This window comes from Chionomys nivalis, chromosome 13 (assembly GCF_950005125.1).
Source record: "Chionomys nivalis chromosome 13, mChiNiv1.1, whole genome shotgun sequence".
NCBI classification, from domain to species: Eukaryota; Metazoa; Chordata; class Mammalia; order Rodentia; family Cricetidae; genus Chionomys; species Chionomys nivalis.
Window position 1 is genome coordinate 74,469,370 of NC_080098.1, and position 27,063 is coordinate 74,496,432.

At 37.7% G+C, this 27,063-nt stretch overlaps 1 protein-coding gene across 2 annotated transcripts; it reads right to left on the bottom strand.

The window, feature by feature from the left end:
• Positions 1 to 394: 394 nt before the first annotated feature.
• Positions 395 to 4,714, bottom strand: LOC130885802 (cathepsin Q-like). 2 transcript variants are annotated; one of them, XM_057787586.1, is made up of 7 exons: positions 4,589 to 4,714; positions 4,183 to 4,302; positions 3,942 to 4,088; positions 3,262 to 3,486; positions 2,065 to 2,227; positions 1,297 to 1,414; positions 395 to 494 (listed from the first exon to the last, which is right to left on the bottom strand). In XM_057787586.1, the coding sequence occupies exons 1-7, from the start codon at positions 4,712 to 4,714 to the stop codon at positions 395 to 397; spliced, it is 999 nt and encodes a 332-aa protein (XP_057643569.1). The 2 variants fall into 2 exon arrangements, with proteins under 2 accessions (XP_057643569.1, XP_057643568.1); XM_057787585.1 differs by having other exon boundaries at positions 4,183 to 4,305.
• Between the last annotated feature and the right edge of the window lie 22,349 nt (positions 4,715 to 27,063).

Genomic DNA, 27,063 nt, shown 5'->3' on the forward strand with positions numbered 1-27,063 from the left:
AGGAAGACCCTCCCACCCTTTCTTCCAGACACCAGCACAGCACTCAATCCCCACTACAAGGTGAATTGCATGTTTGACCACAATAAAGTCACTGCAAAAAAGATGAGAAACTAGAAATGATACTTGAATTTTAATTTTTAAATGATTTTATTTGCACAAGCATTAAAAGTGAAAATAAAGTTCCTGCAGGAATTATAAACACTCATTATTTAGAGGAAGAGTTACAAAGCTTGTAATTTCAAGTATTTGAAAGCTCCCAGAATTCACACTGCAGTGTGGACCTTGAGAGACTCAGCAGTTTAACACACTAAGCAAAGGCTGGTTTTTGAAGTGGATATAACATCTCTGGAAATGCAGTCTCCTGCCAAGTGATTGTTTGTGGGCATCAGGCTGCTCACACAAGAGGGTATTGGGCAAATGAAGCAATTCCACAGTGGTTGTTTCTGTCCTTGGTGATTTTCATGTAGCCATTCATGCCCCAGCTTTCTCCCCAGCTGCAAGAGATCATATTTTCCATTTAGTAGAAAACTTACCACATGATGGATTTGTTAGGATACTGGTAAGAGGCCAACCTATCAAAATGATCAGGAAAGTCAGAGGGTCTAATCTTGAGTACCAAGTGTTGCCTCACATAGGAATGTGAACATCACAGCAGAATACCTTTCTAACATTACATGTTTCAAAACTATTAAACATGTACCATTGTACAAAATCAATGTCACACACATGACATTGATACCCTAGAAACCAATGAAGGGTTGGGAATTTTATGAGAACATACTGTTAGTAAGTTCTTAGAGCTTCAGGGAGTTCAGCAGTTAAAGATCTGAGATCTGTTTCAAGAGCGACTGGAAAGCCAGATTGATATTATAGTATGCCCGTAAACCTCATTCCTGAGACATGGACACAGAACATACCAAGAGCAAGCTGGCAAGCCAGATTAAATAGTTAACTCTTAGATCAGAAAAGAACACTGCCTTAATATAGAAGTTATATAATGATTGAGAAACAACTGATGCTGACATCAGACCTCTACACATGTTCACTGGTGAACACATGTCCGCAGACGTGCAAACAGTCAAATGCACTTCATCCATGAACATGGGAAAACAAGAAAAGATTTTGTTCAAATTAAATGAAACATAATATTCTAACTTTATATCAAAATACTGCCTGAAAATTGCAATTTCATCAAAATCCCCTAGACGTGCATCCAGTGTCATTAACCACTGAACCATCTCTCCAGCTCCTGGAACTTCAGATATTTTTATGAATATAAAATATATCAATTTATACCTGTTCTTGACCAGCCAGTAGTTATTGCCATCTGTTTCATTTCCATCAAATCCATAGCCAACCACCAGAACTGCATGACTCAAGTTATATCTTCTGCAATTTGGTTCAAGATAAATGCCTGAGAAATAACACAGAAACTGATGTGAGATGCACAGGACACCTGGCAGTGACCACAGCCACCAACAGTAGAACTATTTCAGCTATCACTGAGATGAAATAAACTACAATCAGACTTATGCTAGTTAATTGTTCACAAGAATGCTAATACTCACATATGGATCGCACACACACACACACACACACACACACACATAGATACACAGTTTCACAGAAAACTGAAACAATCCAAACTAGTGAGATTTATTGATAGCTACTAACTGCATGCATATAAAATGACTCCTTAGAACTTTACAGTTTTGCTACTAGTGTCTCATGCCAAGTTAAACTTACAGGACAAAAATTATTTAGTTCCAAGGCTCTGTTATAATTAGATTTTGGATAATCAGTTTCTATAAACAGCTAAAAGGTCCATGAGAGGAGCTGAGAAATTAGTTACCCAATATATTTTATTAAATGGGACACATTAACTTTCATATGGGGGTTCATACCCACTGAAATTCAGTACTTAGGACACTTATGCAGAGATGAATAAAATCCAGAAACTTAACCATTCACATCACAGTTTTACATATCAGCCAATCTGAGAACTTGTCATGACAGAGATGCCACAATGGCTTTTTCTTCAAATCTAGAAGGAAATATACTAACCATCTTTGTAGAACATAAGAGACTCATGGTAAGCATCAATTCCAACAGGAATGGGACCTTTAGTTGCTACAGCATCCATTAGAATATCCTCATCATCTGGGAGGGCCACAAATTCTCTGATTTTAGCAGCTACATTCTGAGGATTGTACCTGCAGGGTCCTTCCTTTAAAAGGTAAAGAGATAAGAGACTCAGTTTCTTCCCTTCCATGTCCTGAGAAAGAATCACAACCACCACACTCTGCTCTTTGCAACTGAGCACATAAAAGTTTGGCTGTTATCCTTTTTTTTTCACAGGGTTCAGCCTCCATGTATGCCTACAGGCCAGAAGAAGGCACCAGATCTCATTACAGATGGTTGAGAGCCACCATGTAGTTGCTGGGAATGGAACTCAGGACCTCTGGAAGAGCAGGCTGTGCTCTTAACCTCTGAGCCATCTCTCCAGCCCCCAGAACATAAAAGTTTGGATTGTTGTAAATCATCCCAGGAAGTGAAACAATACTGAAATAGCTAGAATTGAAAATAAGTTCTCTTGTCCTCAGTGACAACCAATACCTCCTCCTATCCATAAGAATTTTTATTGCTGCAGTGTAAGTTGAGAATGTGTTTTCATATTCCAGCCACCAGACCCAAATAATCATCTAGAAACTATATTAGTTACATCAATATTTTGGCCAATGCCTCAGGCATATTCATGGCTAGCTCTTATATCTTCAAGTAACCCATTTCTATGAATCTATGTATTGCCACATGACTGTGGCTTACCAGTAATGTTCAGCCACATGGAATCACCTTGACACTGATTTCTCTCTCTCTCTCTCTCTCTCTCTCTCTCTCTCTCTCTCTCTCTCTCTCTGTGTGTGTGTTCGCATTTCCCACCTAGCTTTACTTCACTATGTCACTGGCCAAAACAGCCTTATTTATCAATCAGTAAAAGTAACACATATACAATAGGATAACTACATCACTGAAGAGATCTCTATTATATGTACCCTACATTCTATATTCTCTATGTATATAAAAGGGAAATAAACCAAAATCATCACACCAAAAATATATGCAAAGGTCGATACTTAATGACTAAATAACAGTGTAGAGAGAGATTCTACCATCCAATCTGAGTGCCGAAGATGCTGTATTTTATCTACAGTTGTCTTTCACTCCAAGTTGAGATGAAATAAAAACATGAGGTCTACTTACTTTTCCTTCATATGGGTAGGTTGCCTCAGCCTCCACACCTCCATTGTGCAAAACATACCGAAAGGCAAAGTATGTGTTACCCCAATCACAGCCATTATTTCCATGAGGTTTAGAACAGTCCACTAGGTTCTGCACACTCAGAGGAATGAGTTTGCCTGTCTTTTTGTACATTTGTCCTTCTATGGCGCCAGTTGCAGCAAAAGCCCAACAAGAACTGCAGTTACCCTAAAGTGAAGAAAATATGGTCTTTCATAAACAAATGCTAACTCAGGGAACAACATAGACAGGTGAATAATTTGTGAAAAGAAGTACTGGCAGTTGATAGATGCCTAGAAAGGAATTGTCAGTCTAGAAAACTTGGATACTAGTAGTGTACACATGCTTATGTGGGTTCCCCTCCCCACATTTGTGAAAGACTTCCTGCTTTTATCGGTTATTAATGACAATAGAAGGGAAATCAACTCTACAATGAGATGTGGTAGAAGTTATTATCTGGTGAACGTGTTTGGTGGTCTGTCAAGATCAATATATATTGAAAAATGTATGAAGATTTCAAAGAAGGAAAAATAATATGTAAAAAATGAGCTGTGAATCTCTCCTCATTCAATAAGAAAACAGAGACACTAAGTTCTTTCCTCTTTACTATGGCTTAAGAAGAAGGGTAGGTGGCAAATTCAAACCTGTTTCCCCACAGGGGTCACATATCCTTCCTTTCGCCAATCCACAAATTTGGGTAAACCACTAAGAGATCGTTTCCAGATGCCTTTCCCCCTCTTGAGAGTTCGCATTGGGAAATCAACCATCATTTTCTTGAATTCTTCATTGGTCTTCAAGAAAGCATACATAAATGATTATAAAAGGAAAGACTCCATGTAAAGCACTCAAGAGAATACAGTGTGAAGTAATGCATGTCACACTTACCATGTCACCAAAGGCGTTCATTTCCATGGTATAGCCATTTTTCCCCAGGCCATTCTCCCCATTGTGATGTTTAATCATTTTCATGTTCTTTTCCCATACTGTTCTCCTCAATGCTTCTTCCTCCTGGATAAGAACATAATAGGTGACATTTCTTTATAATTAAATTCCTGTACAAGCTGATGTGGATTTGCTGTCCAGGTGATTAGAGGCCCAGGAGAGTTAGTCTAGGACACAATAGTCACACATTCTCCTTATACTGATGAAAGGGAATCTGGCTACCCATTGCCCACAATGTTTGTGATTAAGGAATCTCAGTTGTGGTAGTTGTGGTGGAGCATCTGTGACTTCTAAAATGTCCAGACACTTCCACTCTGGGGTCCTTCTGTACAGTTTCCAGGATACCAACCAGGCTGTATGATTTTTCATAGAGTATCTTCCACTCTTCCCAGTCAGCATCCAAACTGGGATCAAGTGCTGAAGCACTTGATCTAAATCCTAAGCACAGGACAACCAGGAAGATAACAGGAGTCATAGCTGAAGAGCCTGGATAAGGAAGAGAAATGAAGACATAACTACAGAAATAATTTTTATGCCTTCTTACTCCTTCATAATAAATTAATCCATTGTGGTCAATAAAAGTTTTGAATTATTCTTCCAAATAATTTTTGAGAGACTGCAGAAAAGTTGTAGGATGTGTTTGAACTGAGTCATGAAATGATGATTATTAGATTCTATACAAAATGAAGAGCATGAGCCCAGAATTCTAGCAATGAAACTTTAGGTGAAATGCTTCTTATTACTTCAGAAATGTCTTCACCCACTGTTTGGAACAGAACCAAAAAAATCTATCATCGTCTAGTATATCACTGAGTCATTGTTTATACCATGCAAAACTTCTATCACATTTTATTGGATTCTACTTTCAAGGTAAGCTTAAGTATTGAAACTACATGGCGTCATAAGACTTTCTAATATGCATAAAGTACTGGGCTTGACTTTAACTCTCTCTTTTTAAAATAAAACATTTTAAAATGTCTTCTATAAGAATGTTGGATGAGTTATTTACTATTCCTTGTGTTATACCCTTGGAACTGTGAAATCATATTCTCAGCTCACTACTTATATCAGAATAGTGTCATATGAAAAACCAACAGGAAGCCAGAACCATTAAAGTAGGTGGAGTACAATAGTAAGCTGATTGTGTGATTATCAGATTCTGAACTTGCTGGATCTCTAAAGCAACACTGCCCATAACACTTGATAGGAACATACCATCTGCTACTACATCTGTCCATGTGAACTGAAAACAGATCCATTCTGGGGTTGTGCGCAAGAGATGATCTCTTCTGGACCAGCAGGTGCCAGTGATGTTTACTGGTATTCAAAGGACCTGGTGTAAATCTCTGTGGGCAGATCCAGACTTTCACATAATGGGACCCCACACAAACAGATCTATAAGGGATCTGGTGTCATCTTTGTCTTTGCCACCTATTCCACTATACCTACACACACCAGTGTTTCTGAGGATTAGACTATAGTCTTTGCTATTTACTTGATTTTCCCTGGAGTCTCTCAACCCTCACCCCACAAGTACCTGACATCCTGCCTTGGAAAGTCATGGTCTTACCTCTCTGTCGTGATGGCTACTGCCTTAGTCCACTCCACTGTCTCAACTCTTCAGAGGTTGTTGAGGTTCCAGAGTCTGACACAGCAGTAACTTATTCATGCTATAAATCTCAAATATCTATCCATTTGAACCCACCCATCAATCATGCTCTCCCTTTGATTGGCTGTTTTACTGACATGAATAAGTCTTCAAGCACTAGTACTTCAGGCTCTTTCTGAGAGATAACCTCTGACTTTCCCTCTAGCATGGCTCTGGAATACCTCTCTGGAAAAGAGGAATCTGACTTTGTGATCCTTGACAAAGTAAGTTGAATAGCAGTCCTGTAGGCTTTGGATCACATTATACTGAGCTGCTTGTTTTCTTAGCACACTTTCTGGAAAAGATGTGTGATGTGCCCTTGCAGTTAGAATGGGCGGCTTTGGTTACCATCCCTGGCAGAAGTTAATCAATGCATACTGTTTTGTGTTTACTCCTCAGCTATGGTTGGATAATAGGAAACACAAACTCTTGGGATGCTATGTTTCCATATGTCCATATTTAAAACATTGGATCTCTCAAGACATTTAGGAGATATGAACCTCAAAGGGGCAAGTGGTTTTCAAGGTTGAAGTAAAAGAGGAAAAATAAATGTTAGGCTGTGGCCTCATCTCTTGAAACTCTCTGACTTTTCTTTTTTGGATGTTACATGGGCCTGCCATCTAGAAGCACCATTTACCTGGCATTCTTCATTGTCTCAACACAGCATCAATTCAAAGTTACTGTATTTACTGCTTCAGGACCCATCCTGGTGGGCTCAGGGACAGACACTCACATTGTATTGCAATCAGTACCTGGAGGCATTCAGAATTAAGGAACATATTTGAGGCTCAGGAAACATAAGGACTGAGCACATTTGCCTACATGGTTCTGTCATTAGAGCTAAGTATATAAAAAAAGGGTTGCAGAATCCATTTGTGACTTAGGAAGACTGCTCAGGCATGACAGGTGTCTGAGGTGTCCCTGCTTGGAAGTCAAGGGAAGTCATTGTGTGAAGCTGTGAAAGTGAAATCCTGTTTAGCTTAGAAACACCAAGACATTGAGGATACCAGCATGAAGGAATACCCATTAAGAGAACTGAGAACAGGGTGTGAAACCATCTCAAGAGAGAGAACTCTGTTTCAGTCAACAAAGCTAAAGTAGTTGGAAATTTGAAGAACTCTTTTACATCAGACATAAAGATGTAGAATTTGGAGTTTTCCCTTCCTATTTTAGTTCCTCTTTTGGTATAGTCTTTCCTCACTAATATCTCTTTCTTTGCCTTTGTAAATGTATTGTGCCATTGTATGTTAAAAGGATTTGATCTGCTTTTAAGACTAATTTTATAAGGGATTACAGTTAAAACATTGGCACAAGTATTAGAGACTTTGAACACTGGACTTTAAAAGAGTGTTGAGACTGTCATAGACTATGGAATATTTTTAATTTGGAATGAATGCATTTCTGCATTCTGATGTGAATATAAGTCTATGGCCCCAGGGAGGGGAATGTGATGATATGGAAGAGAATATCTCTTCCACAAGCTCACAGATTTGCATGCTTGTTCACTGGTATTGGACAATTCTATATTCTGTCAATTATGTTTTAAATAAACACTGATTGGCCAGTAACCAGGCAGGAAGTATAGGTGGGACAACCAGACAAAAAGTTGAGGCAGGACAATGAGAGCAGGAGTATTCTAGGAAGAAGGAAGCTGTTTCCTCAGTCCACTCCAGACACAAAAGAAGCAGGGTGTGACCTGCCCCACTTAAAAAGATACTGAGCCAAGTGGCTAGCATAGGGAATAAGAATGGGTTAATACAATTTATAAGAGTTAATAAGAAGCCTGAGCTAATGGGCCAATAGGTTTATAACTTATGGAGACTTCTGTGTGATTTTCTTTGGAGCATAAAAACTGTGGGAACTGGGCAGGACAGAAACCCCAACAAGCAGTCCCTCATGTTACAGTTCACCAGTGAATGAAACTATCTGAAGGGATTAGGAGATATAGCGTTGATGAAGGAAATACATCACTGGGAGTTGGTTTCTAGATTTAAAAAGTACATGCTAAGTCCCATATCACTCTCCTTTCGTACTGCTTGCAGATTCAAATGTGAAACTTACAGTTACTTATCTAGTACCATGCCTGCCTGCCTTTATACTGCTGTGATCCCTATCATGATAACAATGGGTTATGCCCTTGAAACTGTAAGACCCAATTAAATATCTTCCTTTGTAGGTGTTTCCACAGTCATCTCTCTGTAATGGCAGAACAGTGACAGTCCATATGATTATGTAAATAAAGACTGCACTTTAATTTCATGATCCCCCTAATCTAAATAACCACACAGAAACTGTATTAAGTACAACACTGCTTGGTTAATCGCTCAGGAATATTCCTTATTTGCTCTTAAGCCATAAATTAACCAAGTTCTATTAATCTATGTAGTGCCACATCTGCAGCATATTGATAGTAATTTGGCATCATTCTCCTTCAGTAACTAACAGAGTCACCTTAATTCCACTTATATTCTCGATGTATCTTTGTTTGAACTTACTGACTAGTTGTATTTTAACTGACCATTGGTGAAAACAGCTTTATTCGTCAACCAATAAAAGCAACACATATACAGAAGACATATCACATCATGATTCAAAAAGATGAAACTCATTCTTAGAACTTGGTTTATTTGGTAACATATGATGTCTAGTTGGTTTACTATCTCCTCTATTACAGAATGATCTTAGGTATTTTACTGAATCAATATATGTGATTAGTATCATTTTTGATTTTCTTTTTTAAAAATATGTATTTATCTTTTATGTATATAATATTCTGTCTGCATGTATGCCTGAAGGTCAGAAGAGGGCACCAAACCTCATTACAGATGGTTGTGAGCCACCATGTGGATGCTAGGAATTGAACTCATGACCTTTGGAAGAGCAGGCAATGCTCTTAACCACTGAACCATCTCTCCAGCCCCCATTTTGATTTTCTTATATTAGTCTGCCACTGAATCTTTGGATTAAAGACAATTTGGTCATGAAGAATGATCTTTTTGATGTGTCTTTGGATTTTGTTTGTAATCATTTTATTGAGAAATTTTAGACTCCTTGTAGATCATGGAGATAGGTGTCTAATTTTCCTGTGGTTGCTATGAGTCTGTATTTTATTTTGGTTCCTTGGTAATAATGAATTCATAAAGATTTAAAAAATTTGGAATGAGAGGCTTTAATGTAAGAGGATATGAGTGTGTGAAGGGCATTATTATTGAGGGAATAAAGCAAAGGCCATTTGCCTGTTCTGTTTTGTGTAATAATTTGAGCATTGTTAATGTCAATTTGAAAAAGTTCTGATACAAGTCCCTAGTTAACCATATGGTCCTGAGCTTTTTTGGGGTTCATGAGGAAGATATACTTCAGTGAAACATAATATATTTCCTGAACCTTATTGCTGAAAGACTCTAAGGATTTTAGGTTTTTTTGTCTCAAATTTGTTAAGTCATATATCTAGATATTTAGGTATTTCTATTACTAATGCAATATTTTTTCATTTTTATGCTTATATATGTTCTTTTGTTTACTGAAAATACATTTTTTCATATTATGTGTCATGATTATGTTCCTCCATCAATCTTCCCAATTCCTCTTCACATTTACTGACTTTCTGATGCCAGCCGTTCTGTCTCTTGTAGGAAATGTAAGGGACAAAAGGAAACTAAAGTAAAATAAAACATAAGACATAATAAATACAAATCAGAATGGGAAAAATATACAAACCAATAAATGAAAAAAAATAAAACAGTCCAATAAAGTGTAGAAGAAACAGATATGGACTTAGTGGCACAGTCATCCTTTCTTTTGATTACTTGGCAAATAGGAATAGATATCCTTCAAATATATAAATCATTTAGGAAGTTTCTACAGTATTAGGTTGCCATACTAACACTCAAGTGACCCTTAACTTTAACCGTCTTTCTCGGTATTCTCTGTCTCATCCCAGAATGTGTTCTGATCCCCACTTGAGTCTCCTGTTTCACTACCCTGCTCTCGATTACTATTACTATTAATTTTTTTCTTTCCTGAGAAAATTGATCAGTACCCCCAAGAACATTACTTTGTACCTATCTTCCATGTTCTATGGATGGTAACTTGTTTAACATTTACTTCACAGCTAATCACATATAGAAGAAAATATACCATATTTGTCTTTTTACGTTTTAGATACTCCAATAAAGATGATTTTTTAAGATACAGCCATTTGCCTGTAAATTTATTTATTTTTATCAGCCAAGTCATACTCCATTGTGTAAGTGTACCCATTTTCTTTGGACTTCTATCCACTGAAAGATCCCTCCATTGTTTCAAAGTTCTAATATTGTGACTTGACCAGTAATGATCTTGGTTTATCAAATACCTCTGTGGTAAGATGAAGCATATTTTTGTTACATGCCCAATGTTGTAGAGCTGAATCATGAGGTTGATCAATTCTTAACTTCCTGAAGCATCTTCACACAGATTTTCATAGAGGTTTTACAAGTTTGCAGTATTAAAGCAATGTATGAATGCCTGTTCCCTGTTATTCAATGTCATAATCAGTATGAACTGCCACTTCTTTTGTTGACCTTAACTATCTGTCTTAGCTGACAGATGGAAAATGAAATCTCAAGGTAGTTTTGGTTTGTCTTTCCCTGATGACTAACAGTGCTGAACATTTCTTTAAGTGTTTCTCAACCATTGAGCTAACTATTTTTAGAATTCTCTATGTAGAGCTGTAGCTCAATTTTAAATGTGCTATATGTTTTCTCGATATAAAATGAAGAAGGAAGGTGATTTGTGATCTTGAACGTTGAATACCCTGTATCACACAATAGTTTAGTCCCAATTATTTCCAGTGAATTTGGATTAAATAGAAACTGGCTTTTGACTTTCAAGTCTTCTCTTTGATCTGAAAGTAAAATGAAAAGTGCTTGGACACAAACACTAATCAAAATATAACCTATGGTCCAAGTGCTTCTTACCTGAAATTGGTGATAGGACTGCCAACTCACTCCAGTAATATAGGCTCTCTTAAGGATTACTCAAATATTCCTCAATGGTGTACTAGGCCCTGCATTACAGCTTCTTTTGAGTTTTAAAAAACATCTAAAATTTTTCATCCTTAATTTTTAATATATTTTCAAGATCCTGAAATACTGGGTAGAAAGTTGCCCCTCCTTGTACTCTTTGTGTCTAAAATACACCCAATCATTATCTCCTCAGATAAAGAAGTCAGAGTTACGATTTCTAAAGAAAGATTGATTGATGTGAGTTAGTAAGTTCATATTTCTTATACTAGAATCACATTGGCACAGTTCTAAAGTATCAGGAGAGCTTGTTAAATTCTCTGTTCAAACTCACCTTTGAAGACACCCAGGTGTAAAGAACTGAAGTCTCCAAGCAGGAGAGAAGGGCAGGAAATCTTTCCACTTCATTACCAGGAGAAGTATTACACAGTAAACCTCACATATCATCTATGTGTCTAAACAGAAGAGCTAGTTCACCTTGTACTTTGAATATTTTTAATACATTATTAATTTTTCAAAATTTATACTTCCTCCCCTCCTCCCATTTCCCTCCCACTCCCCCAAACTCACCCTCCAGTCCTAAGAGAGGGCAGGGTACCCTGCCCTGTGGGAAGTCCAAGGCCCTCCCCTCTCCATCCAGGCCTAGAAAGGTGTGCATCCAAACAGACTGGGATCCCAAAAAAAGAGTACATGCAGTAGAGACAAATCCCAGTGCCATTATCATTGGTTTCTCAGTTAGCCCCCATTGTCAGTCACATTCAGAGAGTCCGCTTTGATCACATGTTCCTTCAGTGCCAGTCCAGTTGGCTTTGTTGAGCTCCCCTTAGATCAGTCACACCATCTCAGTGGGTGGACAAACCACTCATGGTCCTGACTTCCTTGTTCATCTTCTCCCTCTTTCTGCTCTTCAACTGGATCTTGAGAGCTCAGTGCAGTGCTCCAGTGTGGGTCTCTGTCTCTATCTCCATTCATCAGACGAAGGTTCTATGGTGATATTCAAGATATTAATCAGTGTGGCTATGGAACAAGGCCAGTTCAGGCACCCTCTCCTCTACTGCCCAAAGATCTAGCAGGGGACATCCCCTTGGACACCTGGGAACCTCTCTAGAACCAAGTCTCTTGCAAACCCTAAAATGGCTCCCTTAATTAAGATATCTTCTTCCCTGCTCCCATATCTACCCTTTGAATTTTTTTTTTGCTGTTCTCTAATGGTTTCTCTTCTTTATTTGACGTCCAAATGTAGACACCAATTCTACAAACTCAAGCATATACCACTAAGACCCTCATTTGGCAGTATATGTTAGTTGAGGAGAAAAATAGAACACATGAAAACACTTCAGTGACCTTGGACCAGGCAATTGCAGAGAACCCTACCTTGAAAAGTCATACAGGTGAACTTCCATCACTCTGTGTCCCTGTGACAAATCATTCTGGACCTTGAGTCAGAAGCTCCCTGAGCCCTAAGAGATAGATAGAATCAGAGTGAAGGAGCTAGTCAACAGGAACGGAAGCCTTGGGCCAAAACAATCCACTCCTCCTGAGTCACATCTACACAAGTGCCTCCTGATAGACGTAAGAAGAACTTATATTCTCTTTCTCTGTCATGTAGCTGACTTCCTTACACCATTTCACTTCCTTATCTGCCTTGTTGAAATGTCCTTCGTCAGTTAAGAACCAAATGTAGAAATATATCTCAGAAAAGAAATGTCTCAGTGTAATATTTGTTCATGAATGAGCAAAATATAACATACTCCACATTTTAAAATTGTGACAAGGCTTCATTCATGGGTCACTCACTGCCGTAGATGAATCCATGCTGCTCTGAATTTCTGACCACCAGGATAAACTTCACTCATAATCTGTTTCTTGGCAGCAAGGACAATGCTCAGGTGCCAAAATGACCCATCTTTCTGCAGAGTGCTGGAGCGTATGGATTGTAAGACATTAGGCACTTAGGTTGTCCACACAGGATTTGTCTTTTGAATATGTTCAGTATATTCATACAAATATTTCTCATGATACAAGCATAAATGGTAAACAGGTATTTCAGCGGGCAGGAAACATCTGTTGTGTAGTAATGCTGCTGTTGCTGGATTCTTCTGGAGAAATTCTCTGGAGAGCACTCTTGGAAGACTTCAGGCTTGACTCACCTGAGCTGTGAAGTCCCTCATTTGCGGCATCATGAGGCTGGCAATGGTAGCCATACAGGATATTCTTTTGAGCTTAGACAATGGTTATAACTGATAGGAGGCCTATGTAGGCCTACCTACAATCTGAAAGTCAGTGGTCACTGAGGCCAGGGCCCTGCATGGAATCTTTAGCTCTCTCTAAAATGAACATCAACACCCAGGCTAGAGAATTTATGTCTTTGGAGGACAGCAGTATCATCCTACACTCATTCCCATAGTTCCATTATTTTTAATCCTTTCATTGGGCAGTAGCTTTGTACTATCAGGGCTCACAGCTTGGGGCTACCTTCCTAGCACATCAGAACCAGCTGGATTTAGTTCATTAGCTTATCTCAGATATATCCTGGGCTAGGCTCATATCTGAGCTGCCTAGTGCCCTGCCTGTAGCTTGCTCATGATGCCTAGTTGTTACCAGAGTCACTGGTGCCATACTTTGATATCATATGCATTATATCATTCCCACTCACACAACATGGTTCATAAATTACCCATTTTTCTTTCTTATATTGGTAGAATCTAAATTCAGAGACATATAGTAGGGTATTGTGTGTTTTTTCCTAGACATAATTAATATTCACACTATGCAATCATCTCTTCCCTCATTGCTTCACACTCAGATTGACCTAGGAGAATTACAACAATGAACAACATTTCTTTTGAATCTGAAATTCTACATAATTTGTAGAATCCACTGAACTGTCCATTAAGCTCTGAGCTCAAAATGACTTGTACAGGAAAAGCTTGAAAGGAAACCACAATCCTCCAAAACAATGCAGTCAGAACTGCCATCGCAAAAACCTATTTCAACATCACCAATTTGGTTCTATTGTGGCTCTTGTTGCTATGCTAGACATCATGACCAGGATAATAAAGAATTGATTTGACAATTTATAGATCATCATTGGGACAAATGGGATACATGGCACATGTTTGAAGTAAAATGTATGCTCAAATGTCAAATTCTATCTTACTCCCAGTCCCATGTTCAGCTACAATTTTTGTATAGTCCAGGCCCTCTGTGTGGGAATGGTGTCACTCCCAGTGGGATGGGCCCCTCCGTGTCAATTACCAATCAAGACAAAACCCCAAACACATGCCCACAGGCCAATCTGATGGAAGCTCTTTCTCAAAAGAGGGTTTCTTTCCCATGTATGTTTAGTTAACAAACAGAATTAACCATCACGGCTGGTTTGGTAAACATAGTCTGCTAGCCTTTATCATGGAGAATTTTTCCCTGCCCTTCAACTCTGTCACATAGTTTTGCTGATAAAGTTACTGGACTGGCATCTGTGATCTCTTAGAAATAGGAGTACATTCTGATAATCCCTTTCATCTTGTAGTTTCTATTGAGGATTATTTGTTATTCTAATGGGTTTGCCCTTGTTTGTGATTTGTGAATTTTCTCTCATAGTTTTCTTTTTTTTTAATTTTTTTTATTCTTTTTTAATTAAAATTTCCACCTGCTCCCCGTTTCCCATTTCCCTCCCCTCCTCCCAAATATTGCCCCCTCCCCCCACACCCCTCCCCCTATCCCCACTCCTCTTCTCCTCCCCCCACACCATTCCCCCTCCCTCTCGATACTGGAGAGCAGTCCAAATTCTCTGCCCTGCGGGAAGACGAAGGTCTTCTATCTATGTCCAGGAAGGTGAGCATCTAAACAGGCTAAGCACCCACAAAGCCAGTTCATGTATTAGGATCGAAACCTAATGCCATTGTCCTTGGCTTGTCATCAGCCTTCATTGTCCGCCATGCTCAGAGAGTCCAGTTTCAACCCATGCTTATTCAGTCCCAGACCAGCTGGGCTTGGTGGGCTCACAATAAATCAGTTCCACTGTCACAGTGGGTGGGTGCATCCCTCGTGGTCCTGATTTCCTTGCTCATGTTCTCCCTCCTTCTGCTCCTCATTTGGACCTTAAGAGCTCAGACCGTTGCTCCAAATTGAGTCTCTGTCTCTACCTCGATCCATCGCCAGATGAAGGTTCTAAGGTGATATGTAAGATATTTATCAGTATAGGATAGGGTCATTTCAGGTTCCCTCTCCTCAGTTGCCCAAGGTACCAGCGTCTCTCATAGTTTTCAATTCCTCTTTTTGTTGTGGAGTTTCTGTTCTGGTGCTATTTGTTGTTCTGTCTTTTTGGTTTTGAACGGGTATGACTTCTCTTAGTTTGAGCAATTCATGACGTTGTCTTTTGGGAACATGTTGAAGATCTGGTCTACGCCATCCAGCTGGAATTCATTTCCTTCTCTGCTGACAGTTCACAGATATTGCCTTTCATGGTCTACCAAAGTTCTTTATTCATAATTTTTATTGACTGTCTAGATTATCTTCTTATCTTCAAGGCTTGATATTATCTGTCCAATTGACCAATTTTGCTACTAAGGCATTCCATACTAGTGTAGTAATTGTTTATTCTACTCATATCAATATATCTCACTTCTTGTCTAATTAAAGGCAAATCACATACACCTGGTGGAAGTAAATCTTCATGGGAGTGGCCTCATTTTCCTTAACACATCTTTTTAACATGCCTTATATACAGACTAGGGTTAAATATCAAATGTAGTTGAATCTAAATATATTGCATTTATATAGACAAAAGATAGAAATTTGCTTTTACGTCATTATTTGCCAGACTTTGAAATGCTAATCTCTTGGCTGTCTTTGAGCTATGGTTGCTGTGATAAACAACTCTGACGAAAAGCTCCTGGGGAAAAAAAGCTTCATTCAGATTATACATCTACACCACAGTCCATCATCAAAGGAAGTCAGAACAGAAACCCAAGCAGGGTTGGGACCTTGAAGACATAGCTGATGATGATCTGAAGGAGGAGTGCTGACAACTGCCTAGTTCATCATGGTTGCACAGCCTGCTTGTTATAGATTCCAAGATCATCAAATCAAAAGTGACATTGTAAAGAATAATTGGATTCAAACCCATCAATCAGTAAAAAAGGCGCCATCACAAGATCAATCTTAAGGAGACATTTTCTTAGTTGAGGTGCTTCCCTTTTTATAGATAACTCCAGTCTATATCAACTTGACATTAAAAAAGCCAGCACACTGGCATTTTCATATTTCTTGCTGACTGTGTCTGCCCCCTTCCATTCACTATATCTGCATTGGGTCCAAGGGTGATACTTATCTACATCTAATCCTGGGGTGTCCTCTCCGAGCTTGTGAGAATGAGTGCTATCAGAGGTGGCATTGCTGTTTGAATTCCTGCTAGATATTTGGGTTTCTAGACTCTTCTCTCACTTTCTCATGGGGAAATCTAAGCCTTTCAAGACTGACTGGCATGTCTGTTCAAATCTGTATGAGTCTGGTTTGATCACTAAATGGAGCTGTTCTTTTACCAAGAACAGTGTGTAAGGTTCCTTTTCCCACATCCACATAAGAATTTGTTGTCATGTATCTTCTTGATCATTGCAATTATGATTGACATCAGACATATTTATTTATGTAGTTTTAATCTGTATTTCCCAAGAATGTATTTTTAAAACTTTAAAAAGTATTTACTAGTCATTTCTATTTCTTTTCTTGAGAACTTTATTTTTAGCTAGAAAGCCCATCTTTCTAATTGGTTTGTTTCTTGTTTATCATTTTTCAGTTTTGTGCATATTCAGGACACTAACTCTCTGTTGGATGTTGGTCCCAAATATTCCCTCTGATTTCTTATTAAACAAAAACTGGCTTTTGACTTTCTACTCTTCTCCTTGACACAGAAGTAAAATGAATATTACTTGACCAAAAACACTAATCAAAATATAACCTATGGTGCAAATGCATCTTTCCTGAGATTTGTGATAAGACCACCAACTCACTCCAGTAAAATTGGCTCTCTCATGGATCACTCAAATACTCCTCAATATTGTACTTGGCTCTGCATTATAGCTTCCTGTGAGTTTTTAAATTATTTTTAAAATTCTTCATCCTTAATTTTTAATATATTTTTAGAACCTGGAAATACTGGGAAAAGTTGGCACTTTCTGTACTCTTAGTATCTGAAATACCCCCAATAATTACCTCCTCAGATACAGAAGTCAGACTGAGAATTTCAAAAGAAAAGACAGATTGACTTGAATTAGTAAGTTCATATTTCTTAAACTATCATCACCTTGGCACAGTTCTCCAATATCAGCAGAACTTGTTAAATTCTTTAGCACACTAACCTTTGAAAGACACCCATGTGTGGAGAACTGAAGTCACTGAACAGGAGAGAATGGCAGGAAAATTTTCCACTTCGTTACCAGCAGAAGTATTACACAGTAAACGTCACAAGTCATCTATATGGCTAAACAGAAGATCTAGTCCACACTGTACTGTGAATTTGTTTGCTGATCTCTAAAGGATTCTCCTCTTTATTTTTCTGTTTCCAAATGTAGAGACCCATTCTACAAACTCTAGCATATACCACTAAGACCCTCATTGGTCAGGATATGTTAGTTGTGGAGACAAAATTGTCAGAACACATGTAGCCACTTGAGTGACATTGCATCAGGTAATTACAGTGAAATTGGAAAGTCATAATGAACTTCCATCACTCTCTGTCCCAGTGACAAATGATTCTGGACCTTGAGTCAGATGCTCTCTGAGCCTTAAGAGATAGATACAATCAGCATGAACGAGCTAGTCAACAGGTATGGAAGCCTTGGGCCAAAACAATCCACTCCTCCTGAGTCACATCTACGCAAGTGCCTCCTGATAGACTTAAGGAGAACCTATACTTTCTTTCTCTGTCATGTTGCTCACTTCCTTACACCCTTTCACCTCTATATCTGGCTAATTGAAATGTTCTTTGTCAGTTATGAACCAAACATAGAAAAATATCTCAGCAGAGAAATGCCTCAGTGTAATAATTGTTCATGAATGACTGAAAAAGAACATACTCGACATTTAAAAATTGTGACAAGGCTTCATTCATGGGTAACTCACTGCCATAAATGAATCCCTGCTACTCTGGGTTCTCTTAGAAGGTCATAGTTAGCCATCTGTTCCTGGGATTTATTTATGAGTTGAGGGTAGACTTGATTTATTTAGACATTTATTGTTGCTTCAACCTGATTGCTGATTACAGATCCGTTTAATGATTCATTTCTTTTTGTCTTAATTTTGATGTCATATGTATCTAAATTCCCTTCAGAATATAATGAAATAGAGGTTTTATATCTTTTTGATACAATTTTTCTTTAGTTGAAAATAAACTGTTTTCAACCAGTATACCCTGATTATGATTTCTCATCCTTTCCTCCCAATTCCTCCCCACATCCCCTGTTATCCAGATCCACACTTCTCTGTCTCTTCAAAACAAATAGTCATATAAGGAATAATTACAGAGTTAAATATAAGAAGATAAAATAAAAGCAAAAATATCAGAATAGATCAAAACAAACAAAGAAAAAGAGCCAAGAAGAAAACACACAAGAAGATATACATTAAGAGTCACAGTTGTCCACTCTCCAACAGGATTTGATTATTTCCTAATATGGTCTTCTTGTATGTATATTTTTAAGAAGATTCTACAACTTTAGGTTGTTGACAGAAGTTTCTGTTACACCTGTTCCAACAGCCATTTATACCACAAAATGCACAGAACCTACATTAATTATTAACTGGATTGCCTATTAGCTGAGGCTTCTATTAACTAATTCTTAACATCTTACATTAATGCATAATTCTTCTCTGTGTTAGCCACATTGCTTGATACCTGTTATCAGTGAGGCAGTCTCATTTTACTTTTTCTAGGTCTGGGTGATGATTGCAAACTGCACCTTTGCTCTTCCCAGAAATCTCCTGTTCTGGTTGCCCCATTTATACTTCCTGCCTGGCTATTGGCCAATCATGTCCAATCAGCATTTTATTAAAGCAATACAAGTGACAAATCTTTACAGGATACAAGATTATTGCCCCATAGCACTCCCCCCCTTTTTTTTTTACAAAATAAGAATTATAAATTTAATCTGCTCTGTTTAGATTTTTCCTGACTATTATCCATAAAAAATTATAACCAACATTCTAAATCAGTTAAATATCCAAAATCATTTTTTTTTGGAATGTAAGCATAATTTTCCAGGCTACTTCTTGGTGATTGGGGATGCTGATAATCTTATGGGAACATAAAGAAAATTTAGAATTATGATCAAGTCCTGACTGGGATCTTTAGTGAGGCTTGATCATTTCATCCAGCAGTCTTGAGGCTCCCCTGGATCTAGAACTCAGAGGAAACTTGAACAAAGGTCCTCTGAAATGTTGGATCACCTGGGTCACCCATTTCTATCAGAGATTTTTAGGGGGTCTTCCTTGGTCAAACCTGATTTTTGTTAGCACAAATTGAATCCAGGGCCTGTCATTTCCTGTGAAACCAAAAGCAAAACCTCTCTTCCAAAGTTACATACCTTTTGACTTAAATTTTGAAGTCAAGGTATTTTCAAAATATATATGGTTTGATTAATCCAGCAGCATTCATAATCAAATGTCTTTTTGCAATTGAAGCTTCTATTTCAGCCATCAAACAATTAAAAAACAACACAATAGGTCTTTGTTCTTTTTCTTTTCTTTCCCAAGCCTACATATATTTTTTAGCATACTGTAAACAATTTAAAGTTTTTACTGAATCTATCTTTACTGTATATCTCTCTTTTTATAATCACATAAGACTTTAATTTGCTAACTGATATGGCTAGGATTAAAGCTATGGTTTTGTTGACTGAATCCAGCCCATTTCTTTACCTTTCTGAGAGTCTTTCCTCATGGCAGATGTGCTGGCCAGAGCCATGTTCATTTCCACCACTCTGTGGAGTTTCAAGGTCACTGCCACCACCAAAAAGCATGCTGTCAGCTATTCATCAAAACCATTTAGGTGTTTCATGATGGGGTCTTTTAAAAGAGGTGCAAGGTTTTTGCAGCTAAAGCTGAGTCAGGAAATCTCTCTTAAATGAGATAGGCTCACCTCTAGCAAATAGAGCTCAACTGAGAAAATGCTGCAACCAAGAAGCCATGCTTAATTGTTCTTTTGTGTCTAGATTTAGTTCCTAAGCTCTCTCAGGTTCTGTGTGGATGTAGTTGTCCATGCTGGTGCCATTTGTTGACAGAGGTTTCTGTCCTAGCTCTTCCCCCCCCCACTCCTACCCCATACACAAAGTTCTACATTAATTATAATCTGGTTGGCTTATTAGCTCAGGCTTCTTATTAACTTATTCTTACATATTACAATAACCTATAATTCTTGTATGTGTTAGTCACATGGCTTGGTACCTTTTATCAGTGAGGCAGTCTCAGCTTACTTCCTCTTTGTCTGGGTGATGACTTCAGGCTGAACCTTTCCTCTTCTCAGAATTCTACTGTTCTGTTTGCCCCACCTATACCTCCTACTTGGTTACTGGCCAATCTGTAATGGATCAATTCAAAATGCTGTGCGCCAAATGTAATGGATTAATTCAAAATGCTGCAGGCTCCCCAGCAGTCCCAAGAACAGCCAATCCCAGAGAGTGATGGCACAGATCCTTGAGTAGTTGCAGCAAGCCATGTGGAAAGTCTGCCAGATGGGCACACGTGAGACCACGCCACGGGCCGCCAAAGACAGCTGGTCCTGGGCAGCAGGCAAGAGACAGACAGGAGGCATGCCATGCAGAGTGAGGTTGGATATTTATTTAGTGGGTTATGGAGATGAAGAGAGCAGAGAGGCAGAGATAGCAGGGGGAGAGGAAGAAGGCGGAAATGGGAGAATTAGGTAGAGGCAGAAGCTTCCATTTTGAGAGGGAGATGGAAAAGAAAGAGACTCAGGTTGCAAGCAGGGAGGAAGATCTGCCTGACTCAGTGGATGGGGGTGGGGGTTAGGAAGTAGGAGTGGCTTGTCTCTTAAAGAGACAGGACAGACCACTTCACAATCAGCAGTTTATTAAAGCAATACAACTGACAAATCTTCACAGGGTACAAGACCATTGTCCCACAACACTAGGTTTTCATACTACCATCCAAATGACCCTTAGTTTTAGTTGTCTCTCCTGTATTCTCTCCCAAGTCCCTCTCATCTCTCCTCCTTCACATCGTCACTTGTACCTCCTGTTCGAGTCTACCTATCTATATCCATAACTATATATTATATTTTCTTTCCTTAGGGAGATCTATCCCCACCTTACAGTATGCCAATCTCTTTTTTTCTATGAATAATAGTTTTCTTATCATCTACTTAACAGTTAAAATCCACATATAAATGAGTACAATGTTTGCCTTTCTGGTTTGGGGATACTTAATTCATGATAACTTTGTTTCTACTTCTATTCACTAACGTGTAAATTTTATTACTTTATATTTTTATTTGCAGATTAATACTACTTTGTGTAAATGTGCCATATTTTTGTCATTTCTTTCACTGACAATAGCTCAGTTGCTTCAAAATTCTGAATATTATGACCAGACCAGTAGTGAGCAAGTTTGTGCAAGTATTTCTGTGGTAGGATTGAGGATTCATTGGCTACATACCCAGTAGTGTTGCAGCTCCATCTTATGGTAGTTGGTTGCCATCTTCCTGTGAAAACACCACATCAGTTTCCATAGTGGTTTTACAAGTTTGCAGTTTCCTCAGCAAAGGGTGAGTATGCATCTTACTTCACATCATCACCAGCAGGAGCTGCCACTTGTTTTGTTGATGTTAGATATTTCAACTGCTGTAAAATGACATCTCAAGTAGTTACCTTGGTTTGCATTTTCTTGATGTCTAAGGATGCTGCACATTTCCTTACATGTTTCTCAGACATTTGAGTTCTTTCTTTTGAGAATTTTCTGTTTGGATTTGTATCCCATTTTAAAATTTAATTGTTTTCTTAATATCCAGGTTCATAAATCCTTATATATTTTGGATACTATTTGTCTGTCAGGTGCAATGTTGATAAAAAATCTTTTCCTATTCTGTAGGCTGCTGCTTTGCTTGAATACATGTCCTTTGCCTTATGGAAGCTTTCCAGTTTCATGAGACTCTATTTATTAATTGTTAATATTAGTGCCTGTGGTATTGCTTTTTGTGTTCTGTTCATGAAATCGTCTCCAGTGTAAATGCATTCAAAGCTATTTCTCACTTTCTTTATCAGGTTCAGTGAATCTGGTTTGATGGTTGGTCTTTGATCCATTTAGACTTGTGATTTTTGCAGGATGATCTATGTGGATTTATATACATGAAACTACACTATTTTATGATCACCACTTGTTGAAGAAGGTGCCTGCCTTTTCCAATGTATATTTTCGGCTTCTTTATTAAATTCCAGTTCTCCATATGTATGTGGAATTATGTCTAGATTTTCTATTAGATTCTGCTTATCAGCATATCTGTTTTTGTGCAATATCACCCTGTTTCTATCACCATAGTTTGTAGTATAATTTGGGGTCAGGAACTATGATACCTGCAGCATTTCTTTCATTATTCAGAATACTTTTAGTTTACCTGGTCTTTTATTTCTATATAAGATTGAAATTTGTCTTTTCAATTTCAGTGAAAAATTGTATTCAAATTTTCATGTGAATTGCATCAACTGTCTATATTGCTTTTGGGATGAACATTTTGCCTGTATTCATCCTACCAATCCATGAGATAGGGATGTAGTCCATATTCTGATATTTTTTCAATTTCTATTTTCTAAGTCTTAAAGTTTTTATTTATCATACATGTTTTTCACTTGCTTGGTTACAGTAACCCCATGGTATGATATTCATCTCTATATATTTGAGGCTATTTTTGTAAGGAGGGCTGCTTGTTTGTTCCTGACTGCTCGGCTGCTCAGACCCAAAATAATCACATAGAAACTAAATTATTTAAATCACTGCTCAGCCCATTAATTCTAGTTTCTTACTGGCTAACTCTTATATCTTAATTTAACCCATTTCTTGTAATCTGTGTATTGCCACATGGCTTTGGTTTACCAGGTAAAGTTCTGGCATCTGTGTCAAGCAGGGCTACATGGCTGCTCTCTCACTCCTTCTTTCTCCCAGCATTCAGTTTACTTTTTCCTACCTACCTCTATTCCCTGTGAAGGCCCAAGACAGTTTTCTTTATTAACCAATGCTATTCACAGCATACGGGGGGGGGGGGGATCCCACATCAGTCTAATGTGAAGATTTTTTTTCCTGTACTCTTTTAGTACATTTGTCATTTGTATAGGAAAAATGAGGTTTCTCATTTTTGTGAGTAAAATTTCTATCTTAGTGCATTGTCAAAGGTGTTTTCAGTTGTATGAGTGCTATTAGATTATTTGAAAGCATAGATACTTTGAGTTATTCTTTTCTAATTTTTACTCACTTGATCTACTTCAGTTGTATTATTACTCTAGATTAAACTCCAAGTACTTTATTGAATAAGTATGGAAAGCGGACAAGCTTTCTTTTAAGTTGATATTGGCTATGGGCCTGCTGTAAACTGCATTTATTATGTTGAGATGTATCTTCTATTCATGTATTCCCAATCTCTGCAGTACTTTCTTTCTAAATGAAACAGTGTTGGATTTTTGTCAGAGAATTTTTTGCATCTAATAAGATGATGATACATTTATTTTTCTCTCAGTCCACTTATATGGTGGATTGCATTTATCAATTTAAATATTCTGAAGTACCCTGCATCTCCTTCTTTGATTTGGTTTGCCAGTATTTTATTGAGGAATTTTACATATATGTTCATAAGGAAAATTGGTATGTTGTTTTCTTTCTTTGTGGGGTTTTTATATGGCTTTGGGTTTCAGGTTACTTGTGACCTCAGAAGATGAATTGGGCAATAGTCCTTCTGTTTCAATTTTGTAGAAAAATTTATGGAGTATTTGCTTTAACCCTACTTTGGAAATATGATGTAATTTTGTGATAAATTCAAATGATCCTGAGCTATTTTTAGTTTTAAGACTTTAATGAGACAGTGGGGCTGATCTATTGGGAGCTCACCAAGGCCAGCTGGACTGTGACTGAAAAAGCATGGGATAAAACCAGACTCTCTGAACATGGCAGACAATGAGAGCTGATGAGAGGCCAAGGACAATGGCACGGGGTTTTGATCCTACTTCATGTTCTGGCTTTGTGGGAGCCTAGCCAGTTTGGATGTTCATCTTCCTAAACCTGGATGGAAGGGGGAGGACCTTGGACTTTCCACAGGGCAGGGAACCCTGACTGCTCTTCCGACTGGAGAGGGAGAAGAGGAGTGGGGGGAGGGGGAGAGCGGTGGGAGGCGAGGGAGGGAAATGGGAGGCAGGGAGGAGGCAGAAATTTTTTTTTCAAAAAAAAAAGAAAAAAAGAAAAAAAAGACTTTAATGAATGTTTCTATTTCTGGAGGGATTATAGGTTTGTTTAAATTGCTTACCTGATTTTTATTTTACTTTGGTAACTGAGAAATGTCAAAAAATTATCCATTCTATTTGGTGGAGTAGTGGATTTTAAAGTATGCCCTCATTATTATCTAGAGTTTTCTAGGTGTCTGTAATTATGTTCCCAATTTCATGTCTAATTTTATTAAATTTGGATTCTCTCTCTCTGCCTTTTTGCTGATTCACTAAACTTGTCAATCTTATTGTTGTTCTCCAACAACCAATTCTTAGTTTCATTGATTCTTTGTATTGTGTTTTTGTTGCTTCATTTTATTGCCCTTACCCTTTAATTTGATTCTTTTGACATTTACTCTTTTTGGTGTTATTTCTTCTGTTTGTTCTAAAGTTTTCAAGTATGCTATGAAGTTACCAGTATGAAATTTCTCCAATTTCTTCTTGAAGAGACTTATTGTTATGAACTTGTCTATTAGAAAAGTCTATATTTTGTTCCATAATCTTTTGTATTCTTTTTTCATTCAATACTAGGTAGTCTTTAATATCTTAACCCATTATTTATTCAATAATCACTTCTTTGGTTTTCATTGGTTTTGTAAGCTTCTATTGTTTCTCCTATTGTTGATACCAGTTTTAATCTATCAGATCGGATGGATAAAGGGTGTTATTTCAACTTTCTTATGTCTGTTGAGACTTGCTTTGTGTTTGAGTATGTGGTCAAAAGTGGAGAAAGTTCCATTAGTTTCTTAGAAGAAGATATATTCTTTTGTAAAGGGTAAAATTTTCTATAAATATCTGTTGGGTTCTTTTTTTTTGGTTTAAGATGTTAGTTAATTCCAGAATTTCTGTGTTTATTTTTTCTGGATATCCTGTTTATTAGTGAGTGTACACCATTGATTCCACCCACTGTATGGTGTGTAAGGGCCAGTTTATAGGGTCAGTATGTGATTTAAGTTGTAGTTGTGTTTGTGAACTTGACTTCATGCATAGATGTTAAAAATTGAAATGTCCCCTTGATGGTGATAAACTCTGATTGGAGTAGTATCCTCTATCTCTTCTGTTAGCTTTAGTTTTTAGTCTGTTTCGTCAGATAGTAACTGAATCCATCAACTTTTGTCTGGGGCCCATTTCTTGAGATATCTTTTTAAATCCTTTTACCAGGCTGTTGTTAATGTCTATTTCTTGTACTCAGCAGAAGAATGGATGAATTTTTTTTTGCAGCCATTCGGTGGTCTTTGAGTCTATTTAAATCATTTGTGTTGAGATTTATCAATGAGCAGTATTTATTGATTCCTGGTTTTGTTTTTGTTTTATGTTGTGGTATTGTCCCTTCTTTTAATTTTTGTCTTAGGTTATTATTTTCCGGTGTTTTCTAAAGTTTGGCTAACTTGTTCAGGTTGAAGCTTTTCCTATAGCACTTATAATAGGGCTGGTTTTTAGACAGGTACTGTTTAAATTTAGACCTGTCATAAAATGTCTTTCTCCATCTATTTTGATTGACTGATTTGCTGGACATAGTAGGCTGAGTTACTTTCTTTGTTCCCTTAGTGTTTTTAGAAACAATTTTCAGGCATTTCTGATCTTAAAGTCTCAATTTTGAAGTAATATATTATTCTAATAGTCCTGTCTTTTTATGTTACTTGGTCTTTTTACTTGCAACCTTTAATATTCATTCTTTGTTCTGCATGCTTAGTGTATTACTTATTATGTGTTGAGGCAGATTTCTTTTCTTTTTCCAATTATTTTCTGTTCTGTATACTTCTTTTACTTTGACAGGTACTTATTCCTTTAGTTTAGGTTATTTTCTTCTCTGATGTTATTAAATTTTCTCTGTGACATTTCTGTTTCTCCTTCCTTTATTTAAATTATTCTTAGGTTTGGTCTTTTTCATGGTGTTACAGTTTTTTTTTTAGATTTAATATATTCTCTGACTATGGTATCCTTGATCTTTTTTTATATTTTCTCAATTTATTAAGTGTTTTTCTTCCTTCTTTTAGAACCTGTTAATAAGACTTTCTCTGAGGTTTATTTTCACGTTCCTAAATTTTAAATTTTCAGCATTTTCTTTATTTGAGTTTTATTTATAGATCCTATATCTGCTCTTATGTCCTGAACTAATTTATTCATTTTCTTTGACTGTTTCCCTCTTCATTGACTTCTTCATTCCATCTTTAAGAAATTCTATCATAGTCATAAAGGCTATTTTCAATTCTTTGGGCTTCAGCTATGTTGTACTGATCAGAGCCTACATTAGTAGAGTTGCTAGGTTCTACTGGGTGCTAACATGATGGAGGAAGGTCATTGGTTAAATAATAAAGAAACTGCCTTGGCCCATTTATAGGCCAGCCCTTAGGTGGGTGGAGTAAACAGACAGAATGCTGGGAGAAAGAAGCCGAGTCAAGGAGTCGCCATGATTCTCCCACTCCAGACAGACGCAGGTTAAGATCTTTCCTGGTAAGCCAGCTCGTGGTACTACACAGAATATTAGAAATGGGTTAGATCAATATGTAAGAGCTAGCCAATAAGAGGCTGGAACTAATGGGCCAGGCAGTGATTAAAAGAATACAGTTTCCGTGTAATTATTTCGGGGCATAAGCTAGCCATGCGGGCGGCTGGGTGCCGGGGACGCAGCCCCGCCGCTCATATTACAACAGAGTGGCACCCAACGTGCTAATGAACTCCACGTAAAACCTGAGAG

Coding starts and splice junctions, on each gene's coding strand:
- LOC130885802 (XM_057787585.1), bottom strand. CDS start 4,714: ATGACTCCTGTTATCTTCCTGGTTGTCCTGTGCTTAGGATTTAGATCA. Junction 4,306..4,588: donor ATGAAAAATCATACAGCCTG/GTTGGTATCCTG, acceptor GTTCTTATCCAG/GAGGAAGAAGCATTGAGGAG. Junction 2,228..3,261: donor CCTACCCATATGAAGGAAAA/GTAAGTAGACCT, acceptor TACCTTTTAAAG/GAAGGACCCTGCAGGTACAA.